The sequence below is a fragment of the Centroberyx affinis genome, unplaced genomic scaffold, assembly GCF_046629955.1.
Source record: "Centroberyx affinis isolate AG114_WGS23_722 - 3 ecotype Tasmania unplaced genomic scaffold, CSIRO-AGI_Caff_v1 ptg004662l_1, whole genome shotgun sequence".
Classification (NCBI taxonomy): domain Eukaryota; kingdom Metazoa; phylum Chordata; class Actinopteri; order Beryciformes; family Berycidae; genus Centroberyx; species Centroberyx affinis.
The window spans coordinates 72,511-100,000 of record NW_027282254.1 but is presented as its reverse complement, the minus strand read 5'-3'; the positions used below and the strand labels follow the sequence as shown (position 1 = coordinate 100,000).

Sequence of the window (27,490 nt, the reverse complement as noted above, 5' to 3'; positions counted from 1 at the left end):
AGACACATTAGGTAACTGTTAATTAAGGGTTAGTTAATGCTTATTAAAAATTAACTAACCCTTAACTTAGTGACCCTTATTGTAAAGTGTTACCAATAAATCTTTCTCCAATATGTGAGACAGTGACTGCTGTGTTATCTGAGACAAATTGTAACAAGCAGGAATACAGTTTTGCTCAGTTTTTCCTGTGCAGACTAAAAACTGTCCTCTGTAGACAGATTTTGAACAAGGGACTAATTTGGGTTTGGTTATGACGATGTCGATTGGCACTATCACTGCAGCAACCAAAACCCAGAATTTCAATCAGGGATCTGTTCTGGGATCTGATAATTGATCAGTAGATGAATGTTGACTTGTACATAGACATAGATTTCTGTCATAGATAATAATAAAGGTGGTGTGTGGGGGAGAAAAAGTGGAGCCACCGCCCATCTACAGGGCCCATAATTCCTAGCTACGCCCCTGTTGGTCAGCAACGTTTAGAGGCCGTAGCTCTAACAAAGTCAAAGGATTCGGTCAACTCACCTGACCGATCATGATAGAGAAGGCAAAGACACCAACGAAATAGTTGATGAGCTGGAAGCAGATCTCAAAGACGGTGGTGGGGTCCGGCAGCCCTCCGATGGTGATCAGGGTCTTCACAGCAAAGTAGTAACAGCGGATGTACCTGCACACAAAAAACAACCATTGGATTTAGTGGATCCACTGTGATGAATCGTGCGTTCCAGATGCCTTAATCTATTTCATACATGTACACAGTGTGATGTGGGACAGTGGCAAATGATAACTTAAGAGTGAACAGAGTGCGAGAATCCGTCCTTACGCATTGCCTTTGCCGTTGTAGACCCACTTGGTGGAACCCAGACCTTCGTAGTCAGACCCCCAGTAGAACAGACAGGCGTTGATGTGCAGAGAGTACAGCAGGTAGGCTGTGGTTCGGATGATCCTGACAGACACAGACAGACCGACACAGGCTCAGAAAATGTCTTGAAGTGCGCGCGAACTCTCAAATGCAGATTACATACTGCGGACAGGAATAATGTGAAGATCACGTTCCTCCACCACGACTTGGACGAGCCATTTGTTTGCCACGTGAAAACAGTTAGCTAACAGTTACGTTTAGGCAACTAAAACAACTTCAGTTAAGATTAGTTTAATGTTTTGGTCATGGTCAAACTAGAAAAAACGTTTGCTAAAGATGGAAACTTCGCTCCCAGTAGAAAACATGTTGTCATGAGTTGGGAATTGAACCCGGGTCGTTGAAGGTAAATGTTTCTGCTGGTAGCTATGAGGTTGGTGCTCAGTCTACTCAGTGGTGGAAAGTAACTAAGTGCGTTTACTCAAGTACTGTACTTAAGTACAATTTAGAGGTACTTGTACTTTACTTGAGTATTTCCATTTCATGCTACTTTATACTTCTACTCCACTACATTTCAGAGGGAAATATTGTACTTTTTACTCCACTACATTTATTTGACAGCTTTAGTTACTAGTTAGTTTGCAGATTTAGATTATTATATTTTTATAGGTTAAGCTACCTAGCAGTATATAAAGTAATTAAAATTAGCTCCACCTTTACCAGCTGCAACATTAAAGTGATGAACACATGAATGCATCAATAATTATAGTCCAATAACATGATATATATGATTCTGAAATGGGCCATTCTGCATAATGACTACTTTTACTTTTGCTACTTTAAGTATATTTTGATGCTAATACTTTTGTACTTAAGTAACATTTTGAATGCAGGACTTTTACTTGTAACAAAGTATTTTTACACTGTGGTATTGCTACTTTTACTTAAGTCAAAGATCTGAATACTTCTTCCACCACCGCTACTACTACTACTATTACACTGCTGTGTAAGAATGATGTATGACGTGTAATTTGGATGAAAGATTTCAGATGAGCACTGTTACCTGTAGATGTAGGCTTTTTTCATCACAGCTTCCACACGGTCGTTGAACTCAGAGAAAACCATGTACTGGGAGAGAGACGAGAGTGTGGCCTCAGTCATCTATCTTCACCACTGAATACAATACTGTTATGTTGTTGTGAGAAGAGCTGCATGGAGCCAGAATACAGTCTCACCTTCAGCAGGCGGGGGAATCGCAGCAGGGACTTCACTCCAGTGAAGTAGTAAATACCTCCAAGGGAAACAGACTGATCACATCCATCTGTGTGCCAGACACCAGACATTATCAGGGATGGAAAGAGTACTAAAATATCTTACTCAAGTAGAAGTACCGTTACTTCACTGAAATCTTACTGAAGTAGAAGGGTAACACTTTACAATAAGGGTACATTAACTAATTATTAAATATTAATTAATTCATTATTAACAGTTAACTAATGTGTCTGGTAATCATTTACTAATGGTGTTCATGTTAACTCAGGTATTAATTTATACATTATTTAATAGACATCTTTATAAACTATTAACTTTGTATAAATTAATACCTTAGTTAACATGAACACCATTGGTAAATGATTACCAGACACATTAGTTAACTTTAGTTAACTTGGTTAGTTAATGCTCATTAAGCATTAACTAACCCTTATTCAGCATTAACTAACCCTTAATTTAGTGTACCTTTATTGTAAAGTGTTACCAGTAGAAGTAAAAAAAAAAACTTGTGTAAAAAGTAAAAGTAAAAGTAAAAAGTAGTTAATTTAAAATGTACTGAGTTACTTTAAACAAAAACAGACATCGTTGCATATGATCTTTCCCATACAATGCAAAAAGGATGAGAAGACAGAGAGTTCAGACTAGGTTTTCAATTAAAAAGTGTACAAAATAAAGTGCACTTGTGTCATCAACTCAGTTAGTCTTTACTTTCTCTATATAAGCACTCTTGATATTACACATTGATATTACACATGCAGTGTTTTCATGATGACTATGTAATATTACCCATGACCTAATGCCACCAATGACGACTTGCACTCTTTATACATGACTTTAATTTTAATTCTTTTCTATTCTTATTCTTATTTACTTATTTTGTTTTTGTATTTTATGTCTAAAAACTGTCTTGAAAGTGTGTCTCTTACTGTGTCAGTGTCTGCACTATGTTTTTATGTTTTTATGTTGCACCAGAGAGACTGGCGAACAAGACTTTTTGTTATACTGGACTGGTATAATGACAATAAAGTGAATTGAATTGAATTGAATTGATGCAAATGTGATTTGCCATTGGTCAGTTTCTGATGCAATGCTTATGGAGAGCCTACAATTTAAAACGTAATTTAAAATGTAGCCAAGTACAATACTCGAGTACAAGTACAAGTACAACAGTGAAAGTTATTCATTATTTCAACCCTTGGTCTCTGAGAATACTGTATTTGCGCCCCCAGGTGTTTGTGCAGATTTGACCTTACCTTGAACCTCTCAGTCGACATGTAGTTTTCTCTCATATCCTTTTTATCACACTGTAATAAAAAAAAAAGTTCCAGATTAAGGGGTTTGTGTGCCAAAGCTTGCTTTTTGTTTGCATGAGGACACAGCAGGTGCTTTCTGAGAAGCGCTCACCACAATGTCTCCTCCACGGACAAACTGCAGTCTGGGCTGGAAGACCAGGATGTCCGCGATGTAGATGAGGTCGCAGGAGTAGTCTGCCAGGAGCCAGAGTGGATGTTCTCTGGGGTTTGGTAGGGGAAGAACATGCGCACCGGGATCAGCCAAACGTTCCAGTTCCACGCCACCATCACGAAAAACAGCCAGATGACATAGATCAGATCTGCAGCGAGGGAGGAAGGATGGGAGTCAATCATCAGTCCCCTTCAGTTCAGTTCAGTTCAGTTCAGTTATATCCAGGTCAGTTTGGTTATTATGGAAATAGTTTAGTGGCAGCGGAGATTGTGTTTGATATGCATAAATTTGACTTTGTCATGCTCATTTTGAACCACTGAGTTCAGAAAATGATTAAAAAATTTAATTTGTAAGGTACAATTATAAATTGAATGCAATGGCTTGAAATTGAAAGTGATTATTATTGAATTCTATTTTTACTAAATTATATTTTAGTATTTTCAAATTCAGTTTTCTCTCGTCAAATTCAGTTTTCACATTTCAATTCAGGACTGAGCTCTCTGAAACACACATTCAGGGTCTTAGGAAAGGCAAACGAGCAAAGATTCAATCCAACAATTTAGGAGACATAGTTGCACTACTTTTCACTCATACTAGTTTTCACTTGCTAGTAGAATGTTTTGTTCTTGTCTTGTTTATGTACTTTCACCAGCTACCTTTCGGTCGGGAGCTGGTCAAAAGATCAGAAACAACGTCAGAAAGCGTCTGTCTGGAAATTGGCCAGAGCGGCTGGTGAAGCTCGAGCAGCATGCTGTTGGATTGAATCTTCACTCGTTTGCTTTTCCCAAGTCCCTGGAAGTGTCTCAGAGAGCGTGATCTTAATTGAGAAAACCGAATTTGAAGTTAAATGTATTAATAATGACATTCGATTTCAATTTCAAGCCATTGAATTCAATTTCTAATTCTGCCTGAAAAAATTTGGAATTATTTAAATTCATTTAAAACATTAAAAACATTTTTTATTAAACGGTTCAATATTAGTATGATGAATTCAAAATAATGCAATTCAAATACAGTCTCTGCTAGCACTAATCTCTTTCCATAAGTTTAGGCCAGTTTTGTTTAATTCACTTAAAATTCAGTCATGTCCAGTTCAGTTCAGTTCAGTCCAGTCCAGTCCAGTCCAGTCCAGATGAGTCCAGTTGAGTCCAGTCCAGTCTAGTCCAGTCCAGTCCAGTCCAGTCCAGTCCAGTCCAGTCCAGTCCAGTCCAGTCCAGTTCAGATATCCTTTCTCTGTTTACCAGTGAGGGGGTCGATGCTGGAGGGGAAGCGGTATTCCACGATGGCACGGAGCCAGTCAGGCATCGGGGGAAGCTTGGGGAGTTTGGGAATTTTGATGGTGTATCCAAAGACTTCGTACTGGAGCTCCACCTCTTCTTCTTCTGCTGCAGCGTCGTCCTTCTTCTCATCCTCCGGGGGCGGCGGGGGAGGAGGGACAGGGGGGGCTTTGGTCGGGGCTGCAGAGATTGGACAGAAGTTATATGACAATATAGGATATTTTTTTATTATTATTATTATTATATTATTATTATTATTATTTTAGATAGGTATCCAACTAATGTCATGTTAAAGGGGCCCTATTATAGGAATTCATTCAATTTTTCCTCTACTTATGTACATGATCAAAAATGTGTGATGAAGACATTGTTCAAGTTTGATTTTGTTTGAGCGGTTAAATATAAAGTTATTGCATTTTTAAAAATCCTTTTTCCAGGCAGTTTCAAACTCCACGAAACGCATCACAACTGGACTTGATCCTGATTGGCTCCCTCACTAAAGAATTACTGAAATCCACCCAATCAGGACAGTTTGCAGCATTTGAACTGCAAAAACAGTATTGAACAATGAAATGAATAATAATCATGTGCAAAGAAAATTGTAATTAATTGAATCATTTAATTAGACTGTTATTGTTTTAAGATAATTTTTTTGACACTTCTGCTTTATTGGACAGTCACAGTATAGAGAGACAGGAAAGATGGGGATGACATGCTGAATTTGAAGCCAGCACATCACGTTTATGTGGTCTACACCTGTCAGCTGAGCCACCAGAACACCCCAACTGTGACTGTTCTGCCTTTGAGGACTTTTACTAATCCACATTTATTTGCAAAACATCACGAGGAGCATTATTCTTATCCTGGGCCATAGTACATCTGAAAACAAAATGTGGGACACTTAAGTCTCAGAGGAATGCTTTAGAAGCCGTTCAAGATGTCAAGTGTGTACATACAGCCACTGGGGCTTTCGTCTTCGGATTCGTCTGGGTCCAACAGCCTGTCTCTCTGCCGGTCTGTCCGGCCTTTAAACAGCCTGACCAGGTCAGTCAGACGCTCATGGACCACCACACTGCCCACACTGGCCACTGAGCTCGGACGCAACCTGCAGGACGGCAATATGGAGAATGATGGTGACTGAAGTTGAGCTGTGTGTGTATTTGTGTGTGTGTTTGTGTATGTGTGTATGTGTGTGTGTGATTTCTCTCACTCATCGTCTACAGTCAGGAGGTCTTGCTGGTTGGACAACGCCTTCAACTCCTCATCATCATCGTCTTCTCCAGACCTTTCCTCCACAGGATGAAGCCTCTGACTGAGTGGGACACGACATAAAGACACGGAGACATGAGGTCATGAGACATGGAGACATGGAGACAAGAGGATGGGGGGGGGGGGGGGTGAATAAAACGATCTCAGACTTATCTTCATTTAACTGGAGAAAGTCCTGAGCCATCCAACGTTTAATTAGTGGAGGACTTCTCAATGTGTAATGAGGCTGGTCAGAGTTTCCAAACCTTGTTAAAGTTCTGCAGAAGCTCCAAACTGCTTTGCAAAGTCCATCGGTAACACTTTATAATAACCATCATTAATAAATGGTAAATTGATAGTTAATTAAACTTTAGTTAATAGTTATTTTACTGTTAACAAACAATGAAATGATCATTAATAATGTTTACTAATTATTAGTAATGCTATAATTTATGTTATTTTATCATTCGTTTGTGTAATATAAAATCATTTGTTTATAAATTATATATTGTATCATAGCTTTTTACCCTTTTTACCGTCTCTTATCAGCTATGATACAATATATAATTTATAAACAAATGATTTTATATTACACAAACTAATGATAAAATAACATAAATTATAGCATTACTAATAATTAGTAAACATTATTAATGATCATTTCATTGTTTGTTAACAGTAAAATAACTATTAACTAAAGTTTAATTAACTATCAATTTACCATTTATTAATGATGGTTATTATAAAGTGTTACCAGTCCATCTTATGCCTATTTAAATTCACTCTGAATGAAAGTACAAAAGTCAAATAAGCCTCACAATAGAACTAACATGGTCTTTTGTTTAAAAACCACTTAATTATCTTAAGATCGGCATGTATGTCTGAATAAATTAACCTGTTTTGCACCAGCATTTGCACTAAGATTCTCACAAAATGCATATCGGTATCGGTATCAGCCTCAAAAAAACATATTGGTGCATCCTGTATCCCACAGCTGATGGTGGAACCCCTTGGGCTAATCAATAACACGATGCATCATCCCTCCATCATCTATCAAAATCAGACCGGTGGTGTTACAGCTCATGGCCTTTCAAAGTTTGAAACGTTGACCCCCATCAGGCCAATCAGCGCCAACAATTTCACCTTTTTCATAGTGCCTCCATTCGGCCAATCAGTATCAGTGCATATGGAGGATGTGCTTCTTACCTGCGGTGTGAGACAGAGAGACCGGTGGACTGAGGTTCCTCAGTTGTAATAATTTGGGGGATGTTCATGCCTTTGCCCCCAAAATCTTGGTCCACATCCTCTATTTTCAGCGCAGGGGGTTCACCGAAACCATTTCCACATTACCAGAACCCCTGTGGCTCCTCCCTGCGGAACAAACCAGAACCTTCTCAAACCGTTACACTACACACAGTAACATCCTCAAACATAATGATATGCTAGAAGAAAGTAGAAGAAAGCTTTTCTGAAACTCTATTTAAAGGATAATAGCAGTTTTTTTTTTTTTAAGTTTCTAGGTTCTAGGTCTAGGTTCCCCTTTCCTTTCCATTCTTCCTGCTGGTGTCTGCACACAGTCAGCATAGTTGTAGAGATCAGCGCTCGTTTTCCTCCATCAGAAGAAGACATTTGCTGCCATTCATTCTTGTCCAGTATGAAAAACAAACTTCCACAGAGCGAGAGAATCCATCACAGTAAACATGAAGCCTTCATTTGGTTTGGTCAAACTTTGTGTTTTCTCCTTATTTCATTGTGCTGATTTGAATGTTTTCATCTCAGCGCTGCGTTACGTTCCGCCCTGCTTCCCGTCAATCGGCTGACACCACAGGAAGAAATGGAAGTCTCCTCCAGGAAATAATCCCCCATAAACATGTCGCCTCTAAAACTTTACTTTGTCACACCCATGTCTTTTATTTAGGACGACTTTGTTAGCCGGAAGAGCGGTTCATTTCAAACTAGGTTTAACACCCTAAAGTTTGCATTTTAAAAACGACGAAAAATAAGTAAATGTCAAAAGATCTAATTACATACGGCATGCATTGCAGAATGAGTGGGGGAAATGTAAACTAGACAGAAGTAAACTGGCTATAACTCTAAATGACACCACTATTTCCCTTTAATTCCCCAAGTAATCTTCCACAAGTCACGTGTTAAGGCTAAATTGGTTAATTTAGCAAAAGGAACAGTGCACACAGCATAAGAGCACAGCCTAGCACAGCACAAACATCCAGATGTGTGTTTCGGTCACCTGATCTGTGGCAGCTCATTGTGAAGCAGTGCAGCTGTGCAGAGCGTGATGGAAGTGATGTGAAGGCCAGCGGTGAGGACAGGGGGTGGAAGGGACAGCTAGTGACGGAGGGGTTGTTTGGCACTTCGGAAGTTGTCGTTCTACACAAAATACGTGTCTAACTCCAAGTTTCTATTGGGGTCTGCTGGAGGAGGATGGGACTTAAGGCTGCTGAGGACACTGGGGGTTGGGGTTAAGGCTTCTGAGGCGGCTGACAATGCTGAGAAAGCACTGTTGCGCCTTCTCGGGAAGCTGGGACAGCTCCCGGGTCATCTGGGACAGCTCTGGCGGCAGGGTGGGCATGGACATTTTAGGAGGGGTGAGGTAATTGTCATGCAGGAACTTTCTGCAGCTCTCCAGGCACTCAGCAGCGCGGGGGATTCGAAGCAGCAAGCTCTTTATTGGAGAGCAAGTGTTGGGCACTGAGTAGAGAGACAGCCACAGTCAGCGACAAGAAGCTGATGAGAGGCGACAGTGTAGAACACCTGTTTCTGACGTTGAAATGAAGATGGTAATTTAAAGTCACAAGGAAATGGCATTTTGATGGTGTCTTGCTTCTGTAATTCAATAATTCTGTAATTTCCAGTTGAAATAGGAAGTTGGGCGGGTATTAACATGGGGAGAGACTGTTCAAAAGAGGTTAAAAAATGCTTTGTACATAATCTTGAGCTTCACAAATTCTGGATTCTTCAAAATTAATAAATTCCAGCCAAAAGGACATAACTCTGGTGTCTTAGGAAGAGGAAACAGGGTTTTCACTTTGAAAGTTGTGAAGTTGCAGGTTTTATATGATCGGAGAGGGGATTGTTCAAAAATCTTTGATGGGACTATTGGTTGGAATTTTTATGTCGCCTACTGGTACAGCATGAGGTAACCACTAAAAATACACTGTTTTACATGAAGTAAAAGTGGGATTTTGATGTGAAAATATGAGAAAGTAAAAATTATGCTAGCTAAAAATGTGAAAATTCTAATTTCTTTGTGACTTCTTTGCAGCACAGATTAGATTTGGGCCTAGAAGTCTTGCTGTTACATAAATCATGAGAGTCTCACCTCCGCATGCTGCTTCTGCCACCGACTCCCCCTGAAACAAGAGGAAGAAGATTGCTAAAATGTAATAAAACTCTCTCTACATCTTGAAGTACTAAACAAAAAAAATATGGTAAAATGTACATGCTGATAATTGTGTAATTTCTGTGTGTAAACTTATTAGATAGTTGTGTTCACCGGACTGTCAATATCTCTCTTTTCGGATGCTGGCTCAGCCTCTGTTGAAGGAGGAGACATAGCCCCTGCTTCAGCTTGGATCTCTGGGCCAGAAGTACAGACATCCAGCATGCTCCTGATGAGGGAGGGAGGGTGTGAGGAGCATCAGAAGAACACTGAGCCTCCTTGAAGGCTGCACACACTGAACCTACAACATGAATCCTTGGTGCTCGGATAACAAAAGGAAAACACCACCCTCAGATTCTCTCACACTGTTGTACATCATCAATCTGTGATGTTCAATACATTCCAGGAGTTCTTTTATAAGTGTTGTACTTTACCTATTTGGTCTACCCACTTTCCCTCGACCTGCCTCGTCTACTTCTACTTCAGTTAGTGATTTCCTACATTTCCCAGAATGACTTTGCTCCCGGAAAACTTGCCTGGACTTGTATTCACTTGGGTTTTATATGAAGGTGGAGAGGGCGATAACCATAGTGATAGTGATGATAAGAGCAAGAGAGCGAGAGTCGCCCCTTACTCAGAACACAATGTCTTGTGGCTGCATTGCATTCTGGTCTTTCTCCTGCTCCTGTGGGTGGAGAAATTGGTCTCTCTCCTCTTCTCCGATGGATCTCTCCCTGTATGATTGTTGAACGTCTCTTGGTGCAAAATGGCGGCTCTAGAAAGAAGCCCTCACTCTTTGATTCTGAGGGACCTGACGTTTACCACTGATGTTTTACACTGCTGAATACACCAAACTAAATGGACCCAGGAAGTAAAAGTACATCAACAATAGCTGCTTTTAACAGTGTTAAAGTATTTTAGGGTGGATTTTTCCGTTCAAGTTTGGTTTACAACTGACTGACAATGAATGTGCACGGGTGCATTTTTGAATAAAGTTGAGAAATTGGTAGTAAAATGCCTGAATCCATGTAAGAGCCAAACATAAACCCATTGCCCATCGGTCTCTAGCTGTTTTATATTGACTATAAAAATTCCAACCTACCTTTTAAGGTCTGTCCTGATTCACAGAACAAAAGTTGGCAAAAAAACACAACAACATAAAAGAAAGTCAAATTCAGCCAAAAGGAGACACTGCGGGAAGAAGCGGCAAACTATATGAGCATACAGTATAGACTAGCGGTGCCATAAGAAGCAAGAAGCACAAGTTCACAGTACAGTGCAACTTGTCAATACAAGCTTCTGCACAGGAAGTGCGCAACCCATACCAAATAAATTCACATCATAGTGCTGCTTATTACAGAGATCCCCATGGCTACATCAGACCAGAGGATTAGGAAATATGTTTCGGCTGTGACCGGAATGGATCACTATTCCCTCATTATTTCCCACCTTATTTGGTGTTGGGCTAAACAAATTGGATCTAAATGATTGTTTTGTGGAGCTTAAGTATGGGAGCGTCCCTCCATCTCATTGCAAGGACAAGCCTTATCTTATAGTCTAATCATGGTAGGGCTTACTGAGGAACTTTTTTCTCTTCCTCAACAGCGCATTTGTTATTTTCCTCAGTTACTCTATTCTCCTCAGGACTCCTATTCTCTGTGCTGTCGTCACTCTCCTCCTGCAGATTCTGCAACCTGGACGGTGTGCAGTAAGGGACAAACAGACGGAGAGCCTCAGTCAGACAGTTCAGACAGTTCAGCTCATCATGTCAGAAAAGGCAGCTTGTTGTTACAGGTGGCTAGTCAGAGAGCTAAGCAGAGAGCAGCGTAGCTTGAGGCGAGCATTCCTGTATAACCTTGTTGAGAGTAAAACGTTCAATGGATTCTCTATGAGCTCCCATTTATAAATCACCCTCAGTAGTTCATGGGCCTTGGTGACAATATAAATGGTTGAGTTGTGTCACCTACGAGGATATGATGCTGTTGGACTATTTCAAGGATGCCCCCTGACACCCTCTGAATTTGTATCTGGATTTTCATAAAGTATGATTTTAAATCAAAAATACTTTCCTCAATAATTTATTATCATTTAAACCCGGACTGCCTGATGTTATTTTATATATTATATATTATTTTTGTTGTCCACCTGGGTTGTGATGGCATTTTTATATTGTTCCCCCAGAAATATTTTATTAAATTTTTTGTGATCATTAATGTGATCGTCAAATACTTACAGTGCCAACTTCAGCCATGCATATTCTTGTCAAGAAGTGACAAGGGTGATATAATGTGCTACACATTGCTGTTATTGACAGCTGATTGACAATTGGTTTGATTGCTGAATTGCTGAAGCAATCAAACCATTCCACACCTGCAATAGTACATGACTGCTTTGGTCTACACCTAAGAAATAATATTTCACAGAAAAAGAAAACCTGAGCATGGTGACTGATCGATCCTGAAAACCTGTCAATTGTCTCAAATTATTTCCTTCCTACTTTAATGTCAGTCCACCTTTTAAACAAATTGTGTATTTTCATTTGCCGCAGGGCTATACCATCCAAGGTCCGCATTCTGGCTAGAAGCAGCACAAAGCCTGCATTTGACAACCAATATCCAGCCAATGGGGATGTAAAGTCCTGAAGTCCTTTGGTGTGTGTAGAAGGTCAACGGTCAAGTCACCTTTTCTACAGTTACAGTTAGAAATCTGTCCTTGGCCAACAGAAACAACTGCAGAACAGAGTTAAGGCGGCTGGCAAGATAATTGGTGTCAAGCTGAAGCAGCTAGCTGACATCTTTGACCAGCGGCTTGTCAGGAAAGCCAGAGCCATGCTGGAGTTTCTCCTTCATCCCCTTTATGGTAGAAGGTTTAGACCAGTGGTTTTCAATCCCTGTCCTCAGGACCCAGAGTCCTGCTGGGTTTCAATCTAGCCATCTAATCAGTGACTATTTTACACCTGTGAATGCAATTAAGTGTAGTACACCTGGTATACTATAGTATACTTGGTAGGATAGAAAACCAGCAGTACTCTGCAGAGGTGTGACCAAGTCAACTTCGCTCGAGTCCTAAGTCAGTCTCAAGTCTTGAGGCACAAGTCTTAAGTCAAGTGCTAAGTCTAAATGTAGAACAAGTCAAGTCAGAACAAACCAAGAGTCCAGTATCAATTTCATAAAACTAAATATCTAGGACTTTTCAATGCAATATGGTCTTAATAGGATAAAAACTTGGTAAGAGCATCATGAGTTTGATTTCTATAATCAGTTTCAACTTCAATAAATTCAATCATTCCATACAAATCCAGTCTGGAATGATTGCATCTGGTGGAGCAAATGTCATCACTTTCAATTTAAGTAATTTACACAAACACAAGTCCCAAGTCACCAGAACCCAAGTCAAGTCAAGTCTCAAGCAATTATTGGACAAAGTATCGTGACTCTGGGTCCCGAAGACCAAACACTGGTGTGTGACTAAACACTGGTTTAGTCCAGGGATGAGCAACCATGTGCCATGGAGGGCCAAGAGTCTGCATGTCTCCATTCCAACCAAACACTACCCCAACTGATTTCACCGACTCGTTCCTCCGCTCTGGTTGAAGGAGTGTTATCAGTGAAATCACCTGGTGCAGTGTGTGGTTGGAATGAAAACCTGCGTTTTTAAAGGACTGTCAGGAGTCCAATGTTAGCGCTGTTTATTTTAATGCTGTTCTATGGAAGGATGAAGGCGTTCTTGATTGATCACTCTAGTGTCTTGTGCTATGTTTTACGTACATTTGTGGGGTTTTTTTTTGTTTATACGTGTTTATGCTTGTTCTTATGCACCTGGCTGCCAGGAGAATAAATAAAGTTGGACTGAATCCTGCGGATAAGAAGCGCGGCACCCATACAAACCTCATCCACAAAATTTGACAGAGCCAAAGCTAAACTATGCCTATCAGTATATGGGTCTGCATGCTCTACCTATAGGCACAGTATCTCTGTTAAGAGCTGCTTACTCATTCATCCTATCCTCCCCAGCGCTGGGTCGGTCCTCCACAGACACTTTACGCTCTTCGCCGGCAACTTTTTCCGCCTCCTCCACAATATTCTCATTCTCCTCGGTCGCGCTCTCCTCGATGCTCTCCCCTCTGTCCTCCCTGCCTGCAGCCCTGCTCATCTCTGTTGTCCTGCTCTCCTCCACGTCTTCGCTCTCCTCCGTTAAATTAGCTTCACATAACCTCATCTCTTCAATTTCTTTCATTTCGGCGGGTACTTTTTCGCAATCGGGGTCATTCCGCTCGCCTGCTGCCTCGCGCCCCTCTGTTTCATCAATCTCCAAGTCCTTTCTGTCTTCAATGATCGATGGTGCTGCGCTACTCTCTCCACTATTATTAGATTTCTCAGTTACAGCGGCCGGTTCATTCACCATATTATCTGCTGATGTTTTTGCCTCCTGATTTCCTCTGTCCTCAGCGGCGACAGTTTTATAGAAATCAGCGTCATTTGATTGTTCCTGACCTGTGGGCTTCTTAGATTCCTCGATAGTGATCTCTTCTGCTTGTTTATTTTCATTTATCACCTCTGTTACTTCGTTTGTCCTACAAATTGCCTCGGTTACTGCAGTTTCTACGGCCGAAATCAGTTTATCTGCTTCAACGCTCTGACTTGACATCGTATTCTCTGTTACTTTGCTTCCTTCAAAGTCCTCACAGCGCTCAATGAATGTCACCTCTAACATTTTGTTATCTTCATCAGATTCTATCTTTTCACTCTCCTTCATGACAACATTTGTCTGTGCAATATTACTTTCTTCAAGCAATTCATTCTCCTTAGCAACAGCACTTTTGTCTTCATCAGTATCCATGTAATTTGACATATTTGTCTGTTTTATTTCACTTCCCTGAGCTTCTTCATCTCCTGAAACTGCCTTTAGATTTTCATTTTCCGCAATCATTTTAATCTCCTGTATGGCTGACTTGCCTCCAATATCTGTAGATTTTTCAAATGATGTTTCAGTGATTCCACAGTCTGTACAAATTTCATTTCCATCAGCTGCCATAACCTCTGTTTCCTCGCTTTCCCTGGGACTTCTGGCTGACTCTCTTGCTTTAAATCCCTCGGCTACGATGGCATCCTCTGCCATCTTTTCCTCCTCATCACTGTCCTGACCCTGATCTTTTTCGGTGCCCTTCATTCGCTGAATTTCCTCCATTTCCTCAGCGGCTTCACAGCATTCAGACCCTGTCTCAGTAATTTGCTCTTTACTTTCTTTGTCCTCCTCAGACTTCATGCTTTCCTCTGCTGATTGTATTTTTTCTCTTTCCTCTGTAATTGCAACGTCTTTGCTGGCTGCTGTTTCAGCTGAAATGCTGTCATCTCCTCTTTTCTCAGCATCTGTCTCTCCCGTTTCTTTGCTCTCATCTGGGATCTCATTCTGTAATTCCTTAACAACCGTAACAGTCTCCATCTTATTCTCCAGACTCTCATCCTTTGTTGTGTTTATTTCTTCACGCTCCATTTGCTCAATGTGTGCTGTGTCTGTTATCTTACAGTCATCGGGGTTTTCTCTTGTCGTGTTGCTGCATCCCTGACTTGTTTCCTCGCTCAGTGTCTCGTCTGTTGTTTTATTGTCTCTAGGACTTGTGCTCCCTTCTGTGGATTTAATTTCCTTATTTTCAGTAAAATCATCCTGAACTGCACCATGTGTTTCAGGACTGTTATTGTCCTGCAGGACCATTAAGTCTTCAGAGTTCGTAATGATCATTGATTTCACAATCTGTTCAATCACTCTCACCTCCTCTACTAATATTTGATTTTCAGATAACTTTGTTTTTTTGATTATTATTTTCTCTGCTGTAAGAACTTTTTGCTTGGCATTGTGATCGCACTCATCTGATTTATTGCGTTCCTGTTTAACCTCGCTCTCTGGTATTACATTCATATTCTCAATTATCCTCACTTCCTCTGTTTGTTTCTCCATTCCTCTCATCTTTATTGCCTGCAGTATCTTACAGCTCTCTGCATTTCTGATTTCTCCAGCATCTGCAATCTCTCTTTCCTGACTGATTTTTCTGTCTGTTTTGTCCTCTTCAGTAACTATCTTTTCCTCAGGACTCTTATTGTCTGCGCTCTCGTCGCTCTCCTGGAGATTCTGCAACCTGGACGGTGTGCAGGAGGAGACAAACACAGCTTCAGACTGTCACAGGTTCAGAGGTTATTGCAGTGATGTTTTATAGAGGATGTGAAGTCCTCACTAGCTCTTTACAAGCTAACAGAAAATAACTGATTATTATCAGCTGTTAACTTTAAAGTCATGCTGTAAATGTGTAGCACTATGCAAGCAGGGAGGGAACAGCTCTAGCCCTCAGGAAGCATTACATAGCTTGACATTCAGCGTAACGGGTAAATGCTGGATCAGTATACTATGCTGGCTCAGCTTATATGTGCAAACCCGTGTTCACCCTGCGAGCGACACGATCAACAAGTCACCAGAAGTCCATTCATTTCCTATAGAGCTGAGTCATCAGGGAAACTCAACAAGCTAACCGCACAAGAAAAGTTGGCAAAGACTGAACTTTTTGCGATCGGTGGCCGTCAACATCAGATTTTCATGCTTCCATTGTATTTTTTTTTTAATGCTTTTTATTGTGGAAAGTCAATTTGTAAAGTCAAATGCAGGAATTGTAAAATAATTGACCACAATACAAATGGTTTACAATGGTTTACAGTTGTAGAAATAAAAGTACAGGGGAAACAATAACAGTAAATTAATAATTGTATAAAAGTAAAAGAACAAAGAAAGATGCAAAAAAAGAACATTACAGTATCACTTTGTTTTAGATATTATCATCAATTGTCTTCATCTTTTCTAAGAGTTGGGATGTTTTTATAGCTTTACTATTGATAACTTAAAAAACATAAGCAGTGCAATATCAGTCCAAAAAGCAGTTGTGGAAGAGCAATGGAAGAATAAATGTAAAATTGATTGAACTTCAAGATCACAAAAAAAAGACTCTGGCTGGATTTCTGCTTTAGGCTGCGGCCACACTGATCCGTCAGAAAACGGACAGAATTACTAACGGATAGATTTCTGTCCGTTGGGCTGTTTTGGAACGTCAACGCTATTTTAAAAAAAAACGCCTCTGATTTGCGGTGACGAATCCGTCCGTCAGTTCAACTGGGTTGAACTTTCTGTCCGTCAAAACGGACGGAAATCTGACAGAGACGGACGTGTCATCAGCGTTGCCCGGACAACGGACAGCTCATTTAATTGAAAATGAATTGAAATGAACGGAGACAGACGCAACGGATCAGTGTGGCCTTAGACTTGTGAAGAAACATTTTAACAAAGACAGAAATCTTGCAATATTGTCACGGGAACTTCTCTGACGCCTGGCAGGTGCAAAATAGACAAGAAGTTGATGACAGTCATTCAGAGCTTCCCAGTTCTCTACAACTCTGATTGGAAAAACTACAAGAACAAACATCTCAGAAGTGATGCTTGGAGAACAGTTGTGTCCATCTTTGGGGGTCAATGGTAAGCTGATTGATTGATTTTTCCAGTTTATTTTCGATTAATGCTACCTAATTAGCGCTTGCTAGCTAGCTATGTTAACTCATCAAAGGCAAAACCAAAGCAGCGGAAAATACATGATTTGCTTGTTTGCAAATCATGCATTTTCTTCGCAGCTGCAGATCACTACACAGATGCAGTAGGAGACTCTGGCCCCCGCCCACAATCGCTCAGAATAGAGTTGAGACGTTCGGGTTCCGGGTTAAGCGCTTTTGACTCTAGATTCTCCAGCAGCCAACCAGGCCCCCAAAAGGGATTCTAACTTTAGCGATATGTTACCTTCAGCGGCGTACTACACCACAGAGAAACCCAGGTGAGTCCCCAGAGAACCCGGAGATAGTCGCGCCCCGGTGTGTCTTCGCGTCTCAGCTCTACAGAACGACCCCGTCAAACCAAAGTCGCTCGCAGTGTGTGTGTGAACGCAGGGTCATTCTTGGAAAGCGGCGAGATAATTATCGCCACACACACACACACACACACACACACAATCAAACAGCTTGCTCTTTCTTTCTGCGAGAGTGTCCGAGTCTTCAGAATGTGAGATGTTACCGTGACCCTCCAACCATAGCACTTAAAAAGGTTGTAATAATAATGTTGGTGGACTCTGTAGCGGCGGTGTTGCTGCACTATGTGAGACAGCAGCGAGAGGGGGTAGGGGGGGAGGGGGGGGGGTTGGAAGGGGGGGGGGGGGTTGCAGGGAGAAGGAGACAGGCGGACTTACTCTGGGTCGTCCTCGTTCTCCTCCTCCAGGATGTTGGGCAGTCTTTTCAAAACAAACAGCAGGCAGGACAGTTATGGAGCGACGTCGCCACGGTGATGACATTTTCCTCTGGTTGTGCAGCGTGTTGGATGTGTATCTGTGTGTGTGTGTGTGTGTGTGTGTGTGTGTGTGTGTATTTGTATCATGTCTATGCATGAGTGTGTGTGAGTGCGTGTGCGGCTCCTGCTGTTCCCACGTTCAGTCCTACATAGCGCTTTCATTTTTTTTTTTACAGCTGTGGTCAGCCCTAACAGATCCACGCAGAGACAGTCTCATCAGCGCACACTCACACTCTCACTCACACCATCATCATCATCATCATCATCATCATCATCAGCATCACACACACAGGGGTCAGTACAGTGTAACGACTGGGCTTCTCACTGAAGGTACTTACATTTCACGGCAACAACACAGTCAAAATTTCATGAAATGAGCATGAACTCTGAATCGCAGAGGTAACACTTCACAATAAGGGTACAGTAAGTTAAGGGTTAGTTAATGCTTAATAAGCATTAACTAACCCTTAATTAACAGTTAACTAATGTGTAATTTACTAATGGTGTTCATGTTAATTAAGGTATTAATTTATACATTATTTAATAGTTTATAAAGATCACTATTAAATAATATAATACCTTAGTTAACATGAACACCATTAGTAAATGATTACCAGACACATTAGTTAACTGTTAATTAAGATTAAGATGTGACAACAGCAGGAATCAGACACCACAGTTTCACATTCGGTCATTTGAAAAGGTTAGCGAATGGTTCAGTTTGGGCAACTAAAACGTTGGTTAAGCTTAAGCAAATAAAACAATTTGGTTAGGTTCGGGTTAGGTTTTAGATTTAAATAAGAAAACCTCTAGCTGAACATTAAAACTTCCCTCCCAGTAGAAAACTTGGAATTGAAGGTAAATGTCGCCATCATGCTCATTTCACAAAATTCATCAGACCAGGCTGTCACTGCCATTTGGAGTGTGGTTGTATTTTTGCGTGTGTGTGTGTGTGTGTGTGTGTGTGATTTCAACTACCCTTGGGATTATGAAGCGATTATATTTGGATATCGCTGTTGTCCTGTGAACCTTGTAACTCCAACCTTGGTGATTTTCACGTTTCAACTTGAAACATTGGAGGATTACATGCTCCTCTGTGGGCTGAGAAAATTCTACCACTCTTGGTCTTATGAAACACTTTCAAAACTGACGGGATAAACTCAAAAATGCATGTTGGTCTGAAACAAGGCTGTTTTTCATTAATTTTTTGGAGACAAGGTTTTCACTGGACAGCGGCGATATGTAAATATAAGCTGTTGTATGTGCTTGTGTGTGTGTGTATGTGTGACTCACTGTTCACTGGGCTCTGGCAGTGTGTCTATGACTATCTTGGCAGAATGCTCCACCTCCAGCTGTCTGACCGCTGCCTCTGCCGCCTTCCTGGCCATCTCCTCGGCCATCCGCGCCGCCTCCAGGCACTCCTGCTCCAGCCTGGGTCAGGGTCAAGGGTCAGGGTCAAGGGTCAAGGGTCAGGGGCAAACTCAGCATCACGAACGGAAAGGCTCAGATGCACAAAAACCACAAGGAAACATCGCTAATACTGAGTCTGAACCTAGAACCGTTCCCTAGAACCTAGATCCTCAACCTTTTTTTATATCAATGACCCCTAATTTAATGCACAATTGATGAGATTTTGTCTCTCAGACCCAAATCTGAGAATATTTTTTTTTGTCAGATCTGATTTTGTCCAGAATTCCATGACTATCTGTATTGTAGGTAGAGAGATAACAGCAACACTATGATCTAAACAGTCATTCTTCTACATTCTCTAATTATGTTCACTTCTTGTAAATGAAATAATGGTGAAGTTTAACAATTTATCAATTTGCTGGGGACCCCCTGGAACCCCCTCAAGGACCCCATGTTGAGGACCACTGCTCTAGAGGCTGCTTTTTCATGTTTAAAATATAGTCTGTGCTACACTTATTCTTAGTAAACTTGTATGTACAGTACATATACTTCTTAAAATTGAATGCTGCTGATCTTTTAATTTCCTTTTAAATTTTATATTTTGGTTTTGTACACGTGATTTCACGTGTACAAGTGTGCTCTTTTTATGTTTATGATTTACAATGTTTTTACGATGTATGATGTTTTTCATGTAAAAAGCTAAAAAAGGGATTAAAAGGAAATGTATTTCTATTGTTGGGGTTAAATTATGGAACAATGATAAAAAAAATTAAGAATGTGTAACTCACTTTTGGTTTTCAAAAGAATGGTTTATAAAGCTATTTTTTAGGGTTACAAGTGTAAATGATTTTTTTATTTTATTATTACTTTTTATTTCTGGAGGGTAGCTTAAATTGATAAGAATGTAGGATAGGCATATATAAGCATTATGCATCTGCCTGTGCCTTTTCAGTCACCACTTAATACATAGATTGTTGATTGTGTTTATACTGTCTAGACTGCTTATACTTATTGTATATTAGATTGTATATTGTATGTACTGTTTATACTTATTGTATTGTGTGTGATGACTGAATAAAATACTACTACTACTACTACTACTGCTAAAATTCTGTGCTGTTTTCAGTACACCTCATGCAAACATGAATTAATAAAGTCAAAGTCAAAGAGAGAGAAAGCGAGTTATCAGGAACAGAGGTAAAAGTAAACTGGGTGTAAACCAGACAGTTGTCCCTCACCGGGCCTCCATGCGAGCCTGAGCAGCCTCCCGAGCCTCCTTCTTGCCGCTGTCCATCTGGGTAGACCGAGAGGGAGACAGCGCTCATTGTAATTTTCCACTTCCATCTAAATCACACGTTTAGCTGAACAGTTTAAAGAGGGGTGTCTTCAGCAAACCGATAATCTCATGTTTGTCATGGGGTTACACCTCTTGGACCTGCCCGGCTCACAGTAGAAAAGTGAGAATTGTTGTTGTTGTTTTGCCAAAGTTCCTATGTAGAAAAAAATGTTGCCTCTAAAACGGGCCAATCAGAACACATGTAGAAAGCTGACTTTACTGGAGTCAACCAATCATCTTACGTTTGGGGGCATGAGGAAGAGGGCGGAGCCTGTAGCACTGCAAGCCAATCAGATCAGTAGCTCTTTCTTAGCTTAAGCAAAAGTGTTCAGTGATTGCCAGCTGGCAGGCTCCACCTCCTCCAAGGCTGCCAACTGTGGATTTATGAATTTAAAATCAACCATAAAGAACTGCAGCAGACATCACTCACGGTTCATAAGCAGAGTTGATTGTATTACTGTGAATATAACTCATCATTTTTACTTTTATTATCTGCTGACATTGTTGGATTTGTACAGTGTTTTGCAACAAAACACATATCCCACTTGCAATCAGCACTAGGAGGCTAACGTTAGCGGTTTCTCCCACCTGGCAGCTCATATTTACGGTAAATCCTTCATGACGGGAACCAGCCAATAGACCTTACTCTTCACAGCGGCCATTTTGAACTCACGTCAAGCTCAGGGAGGAGGGGTCTGGCTGCAGAGCTCCGCTGTCAGGCCCGCTCCGCGCTCAGGTCTCTTCTTCTTCTTCGTCAGTTATTTTGAACTCCCAGCTCCCTCTCAAGCTTCAAGTTCCGTGAAACTCGCCACAATTTCATTTCCAGTTTTGTCGCCGAAGCGCATTTTCTTTTCAAAATAAAATCCCCACGAGGCTGCCACAAAAAACGTAGGCTATTTCATGACTGTCTTATGATTTGGGGATAGTGCTAACCGGGAGAGATGAAATATCGGAACAACAGAAGGTGCAGGAGATATCTCATCCTTCCCCTCCGTTTCTAGCTGATGTTTTCATTAATTTTATTTACTGCTTGTTTTCATTCATTCATGCACACGCTTAATTATTCACACGTACAAAATTTTTTTTAAAAACAGCCCATTAGACACATAATTTCAAACAAAAACATTGATTAACCGACCTACAACAACGTCGGATTGAGCCATTAAAATTAGACAGAAAAAGATAGCAGTGGTCACTGTCCTGACAGCGGAGGTAAAGAGCAATTTAAAAAAAACGACGATGTAGAAGAACGTTGGGCTGCGTCATTAGAATGAGAGAAGAAGAGACCTGAGCGTGGAGCTGGCCTGACTCCTTGGCCGGACAGTGGAGGTCTGCAGCCCAGACCATTTTGAGCTCGGGTGGGAAACTCAGACCAGAGGGGGCGAGTCCAGCCCAGCATCACTGGGAATCAGGCAAAAAAATTATAATTTCACAGATTCCCCAGTGAAAAACTCATTAGAGACGAATGGCTCTAGAATCCAGAGGGATATATGTCCACAGTTTAAGGGAAGATATTTAGCTCACTACAGCTAGATACCAGAAGCTAACGCGTAGCAAACGAGTAGCTAACTGGTCAGTAAGCTAGCTAATGTCCCTGCTAAGTTCTGCTGTAGTTGTTGTCTAGCTAATTTGATATCCATGGAATGTAATGCTTGTTTTACATTTACGCAATGTTCTGGGTAGAGCTTCTGTTCAAAATGGCCGCCGTAGGACTAAGGATCAAAAGTATAAATCATGCAAGTAAAGTATTTTTTTTTAAATTGCCACCTGCTGCGCCACCTCCGGCTTCTGCTTGGTCTCCACCTCCTCCAGCACCAGGCCCGGCTCCTGGACGATGCTGACTGCACACCAGGAAGAACAGGGTCAGGATATCTGTGTGTGTGATGGATATGTGTGTGTGTGTGTGTGTGTGTGTGTGTGTGTTGGTCTGATATGCCACATAGTCCAGTCAATCTAACTCAAAAAAGGGCCCAACCCAGGAGAAATTGCAATAGTAATGTTTCATAGTTTTTATTGGTCCTAATTCCCTCCTGAACAGACAGTTTCACTGGAACTACTTAGTAGGTGTCCATTATCAGGAATTACACCCTGCAGCCAATCAGAATCGAGTATTCACCCAGACCATGGTATAAATTAAAAGTATACCTTCCTGGATTTAGTGGAACATCAAGGTCAAAAGCAAAGTTTTAGAGCAAAGTTTCCACGTTTTAGAGTGAAGCGGTCTGGGTAAAATGGTGTTAATATTGGAGGGTCTATGTACACCTATCCAACATATTTGGTGTCTTTTCCTAAGTTTTTGGGGTCAATCTTTTCAATAAAACACGTTTTCAGAGGATATTCTAATGTCTTATACCTGTATTTGGGGTACTACTACCCCAACACCCATTTTTTTTTGCCAAATTTTCCACTTACAGATCACAGATTGACTGGACTAACACCCATGGCTACCTTTTTATCCATGCAACAGGACGTACAGTAGTATTATAGCATGTGGGTATGCATACAAGCTCATTGTTTCACAGCTAATTGTTTTTTCACTATAACCATATAGGTTACACATTCATAACATCTAACTTCAGCTTCATAACAGAATCATAAAAATGCAAATTTGGGTGGGTGATATAAAAGGTTTTGATTATTACAAACAACATGCTGTGGTGTTGGCGCCCTCTCTGTTCTGTTCTGGTATTTTCATGACCTGTTCCTATGGTTCTTATTTGGTTACCCAGCAGCGTTGGCAGTAGCATAATTCCTCATGTTTGTGCCACACAATCATCAAGTATTAAGGTCAAAGTTAACGAGGTACCCAATGCAACAGGAAACTCAAACATGTACAGATGAGTTATATTTTGCCCACCCTCACTCCCATCTGAATTAGGTCTAGCACTTTTATCATCACAGAAGGAGAGCAAGTGGATTTGCTTTGCCTCCTTGGAGAATTGGAAGTTCAGACACTAAAGGCAAATTATTACTTGATGTGGTTTTGGAAGTACTGTATGCCTCATTCAGGACACTGAGTATACAAATGTCCATAACTGATTGTGACTGTAAATACATTTTAAATTGTCCCTCCAGACTGGTTATCTCCTGTGTCTTGTATTTATGTGTACATATCTATATGTATAATGGAGTGAGACAAAGAACTCGCCACTATTACTTGAAATTGTTTTTGCTTCATTCCAAAAAGTAAGTCAGATTTTTCTTTCTGACTCCATTTATTTAACCCCCATTATTTACAAAGTACATGGGATTTCTTCTGCTGCTCTCAGGTTGGTCTGTAGAGTATGTGGGTGAACCATACAGTACCCGTGTTAACTAATTAGTTTGTCCATGAGCGAGGTGAACTGTTGAGTAAACTTGACCCAGCAGCTTCACATCAGAAATATTTATCGCTGTTTCTCAGTTAAGAGTTGTAGTTTCCCAGAGGACTTTTACACTTTTACAATTTTTGTTCAATAAATAGACACACTGTTCAGTTGCTTCATTACAAAGGACATAAGTCTCACATGAACACCTGGTGAAAGCTGACATAGGGCCAACCTGTAGCATGATGATCAAGATCATGAAAGATCATAACACATAATGAGCGGGCTATAAAACAGAATAAATTCATGTGAAGGGTTTATCAGTAATATATACTGTATGATCTCAAAAATGAGTACAACCAGAACTAAGAATGAAAAAATATTGGACTTACTGGGCTCTTGGACTTATTTCACCCCTGTCAGCAGCTTTATAACCCCATAATTTATAATTTATATTTTAAACTGTGCAATACTGATTCTGGTAATAATTATGTGCAATAATTCAACTGTGCAATAATTATTTAATTATTTACACTGTTGTATATATTGTAGTATGATGCACATATTTGTACATATTTCTTATTTCTATTTTTCTTATAATTTCTCAATATATATTTCTCTTCTAGAATGTGAGCAACTGCGACCCAATTTCCCCTCAGGGATCAATTAAGTATTTCTGATTCTGACTCTGATATGTTTATATGCATACTAATTTAGTTTTACCCCTATCCTCTTAACTATTATCTTACTTATGGTCGCTGTCAGGTGAAAACCTTGTGACTCTAATTTTGGTGATTTTCATGTTTTGATTGGAGGATTGCATTCTCCTCTCTGGGTTGATGAAATTCTACAAACCTTGGGATTATGAAATTTACCAATAAGATAAACTGGAAAATGCATGATGGTCAAACTAACAACAAGACTGTTCTTCTTAGTTCCTGGAAAGTTGACATTTTGGAGATACAAGGTTGTCAACAGCATTGTATTTATTATGCACATACAGAGCAAAAGTGTCATGCTTTGGCAAATACAGTATATTGTTTGATTGATTGATTGATTGATTTATTGATGTAATAACCCATTCCCCTAATTCCCTGCTCTGTCAGACAACATAACGATAACACTCAACACTTTTTTTTTTCCAATCCATGTCTTTATTTTCATAATCACACTGCATATACTGCAATAACATCTGCACTGAGTTAGCTGCCTGGGCTTAGTTAGCAACAGCCTGTGACGAAAGAACAGTGAGTAATCCCATAATACCTACAGTCAGTCTGAGCTACTCCTCTGTGACAAAGTCCTTTACAGTCCCGATTTGTTTTATTGTGTCCTACAGTGATATGCAAGCCAAAGCATGTGGGTGGTTTCTAGCGTGAAATAGCAATAATTGGCAAATGTGTAAACGTTTCATTACTGGACTCACTGTGATCACTCAGTGTTGAAGCCCCCTCTAGCTATTACAGCATAGAGAATTAAGCAGTATGGGGTTCAGGCATTTCATAGTTCATTACATGACATATATTGAGATGTGGATAGAGATTGAACTTTCAGTGATCATCCTGTATGTTCATCTCAGAATAGAAAATCACAGAGTAAATATCGGGAAACACTACCTTATGTCATTTTGTACAATCATTTTCATGGACTACATCTGCTTAAATACACGGAAAACAAAAGTCACATCATATCTTATAATATTTCATGTTTCATTCCATGTTTTTGTGTCAGTGATATTGGTGAGTGAACAGGAAAAGTGCATTATGCATCGTAGCTGCGCAAGAACTGAAAGCATTAGTGCTTTGCAGAGCAATTTGTTATGACTATCGGACTGAGTCATGGTGTCGCTGAGTACAAACTGGTCTGTCTGTCCTTCAGTGTGATAGTGAGTGTGTTGCTGTGCTGTCTGTGTCTCTGTCTGTGTGTGTGTGTGTGTGAGCGACTCTGCCACACTCTTCCTTCTCCTTTTATTTTAAGGGGCTCTCAGCGCCTTCCCCCCTGAAACAAAAGGAGAAGAGGAGCCGGTTAGAGTCGGCCTCGTCACGGACACTAACCCCTATCAACACATAAACCCATCAACCAATCAATCACTTCAATCAATGCACACCGCCATAATTCCCTGTACACATGCCGCCTCCCCTCTGGAGTCTCTGTAAAGGAGACAACTAGTAACGCTCTGATCTAAAACCCACATTCTGGCATGTGGACCTGTGAGAGAAAATCCAACATGGAGGAGTCTCTGATGGCAGTGACAGTGTCTACATAACTAGAATGCTTGTAGCTAAATTCGAATTCACAGGTCAAAGTTTTCAATGGAAGTGAATGAGAGGCAAAGCAATTTTTTTTGCACACTTTAGTGCAAAGTCTGACCTCGCCTTTATTCGTTGGGTGAAATCAGATGTGACCAAGCCTTAAGCATGTTGAAATTTCTGTCAGCATATGTTTACATAATTTTTATATTCTATTTTATTGCATGATTATGTTTTTTTATTTTGTTTTTACTGCTTATTTTTAATCTATTTGTGTGCTTACATTCCATTTTCTTCAATTTTACTTTTACTTTTGCTGCTACAATAACCCAATTTTCCCCCTGGGGATCAATACATTTTCACCTTATCATTATCTTACTCCATCCATAAACTGAATTATCTCCTCACATGGCTTCTGAATACACATGGAACGCTCCTCAGTGTCACCTGAAGTGTGCTCAGTTCCTCTCGCATTGCATTAGAGTTTTGTGGTTTGTACTGAATCTAAGTGTGTATGTGTATGTGGGGGGGGGGGGGGGGAGCAAGCTGTGGAGAGCTGGTTACTTACTGTTCTGCACTTCATCACCGCTGTCCTGCAGGAGAACAAACACAGGAAAGATATAGCCAGTTCTGGTTTGCTGTGCCAAACTGGATTTATGTGTATGAGCTACGCTGCCAAATCGCAGTAACTGTGTTGTGGTGACACTGAGAAAACTGGCTTCTCCTGTCCTGACAAAACGAGCTTTGAAACTGAAGTGAACCGTGACTAGTCTGAGTGGTATTTTAACGGTATGGTAATGGTCATTTTTCTTGGTATGAAATCTAAGCCTAAGTCTCGACCTATCATCCTCTGCAGTGACTCACCGTCTTTGCCACAGGCTGCGGCAACATGCGGCCGAAGCCCTGGACGATCCAGCCCACCACACTGTTGGGGAAAAACACAGAGATGTTAGACATTATCCTCCTCAGTCAAACTCCAACACACTCCTTAAAGGAAACTCCACCCATCCACTCAGATCCTCTTCCACTGTTAGATCTCGTCAAACTGCGATGGTCAATGTTATTTTGTGATGTCGTTTACTTTCTCGGTGAACCCACTTTCCCTAAAACTGCCTGGTCTACTTCTACTGCCTTTAGTAATTTCCGACGTTTCCCAGAATGCCTTTTGTCCACCTGCAGAGAACAGGCGTGAACTGGCTTTCAATCAAAAGTGGCCGTATGGGCAAATAAATACAGTTAGCCAGCAGACTAGTTTGTGAACACTGGGGCGTGTCTATGACTCCTTACTCAAACCCCAACCTGT

General features: G+C 40.7%; 1 protein-coding gene across 1 annotated transcript in view; it reads right to left on the bottom strand.

Moving 5' to 3' along the window:
• The window catches only part of LOC139665691 (cyclic nucleotide-gated channel beta-3-like), a 49,508-nt gene that overhangs the window by 10,135 nt on the left and 11,883 nt on the right, over positions 1 to 27,490 (bottom strand). Inside the window, 20 exon segments of the mRNA XM_071544781.1 lie at positions 526 to 667; positions 824 to 946; positions 1,923 to 1,987; positions 2,095 to 2,147; positions 2,150 to 2,180; positions 3,385 to 3,435; positions 3,536 to 3,633; positions 3,636 to 3,743; positions 4,837 to 5,052; positions 5,829 to 5,977; positions 6,083 to 6,184; positions 8,640 to 8,829; positions 9,461 to 9,491; positions 9,635 to 9,749; positions 17,790 to 17,831; positions 19,181 to 19,318; positions 20,536 to 20,591; positions 22,401 to 22,474; positions 26,756 to 26,780; positions 27,052 to 27,112. Of these exon segments, the coding sequence (XP_071400882.1) occupies positions 526 to 667; positions 824 to 946; positions 1,923 to 1,987; positions 2,095 to 2,147; positions 2,150 to 2,180; positions 3,385 to 3,435; positions 3,536 to 3,633; positions 3,636 to 3,743; positions 4,837 to 5,052; positions 5,829 to 5,977; positions 6,083 to 6,184; positions 8,640 to 8,829; positions 9,461 to 9,491; positions 9,635 to 9,749; positions 17,790 to 17,831; positions 19,181 to 19,318; positions 20,536 to 20,591; positions 22,401 to 22,474; positions 26,756 to 26,780; positions 27,052 to 27,112 (1,870 nt within the window).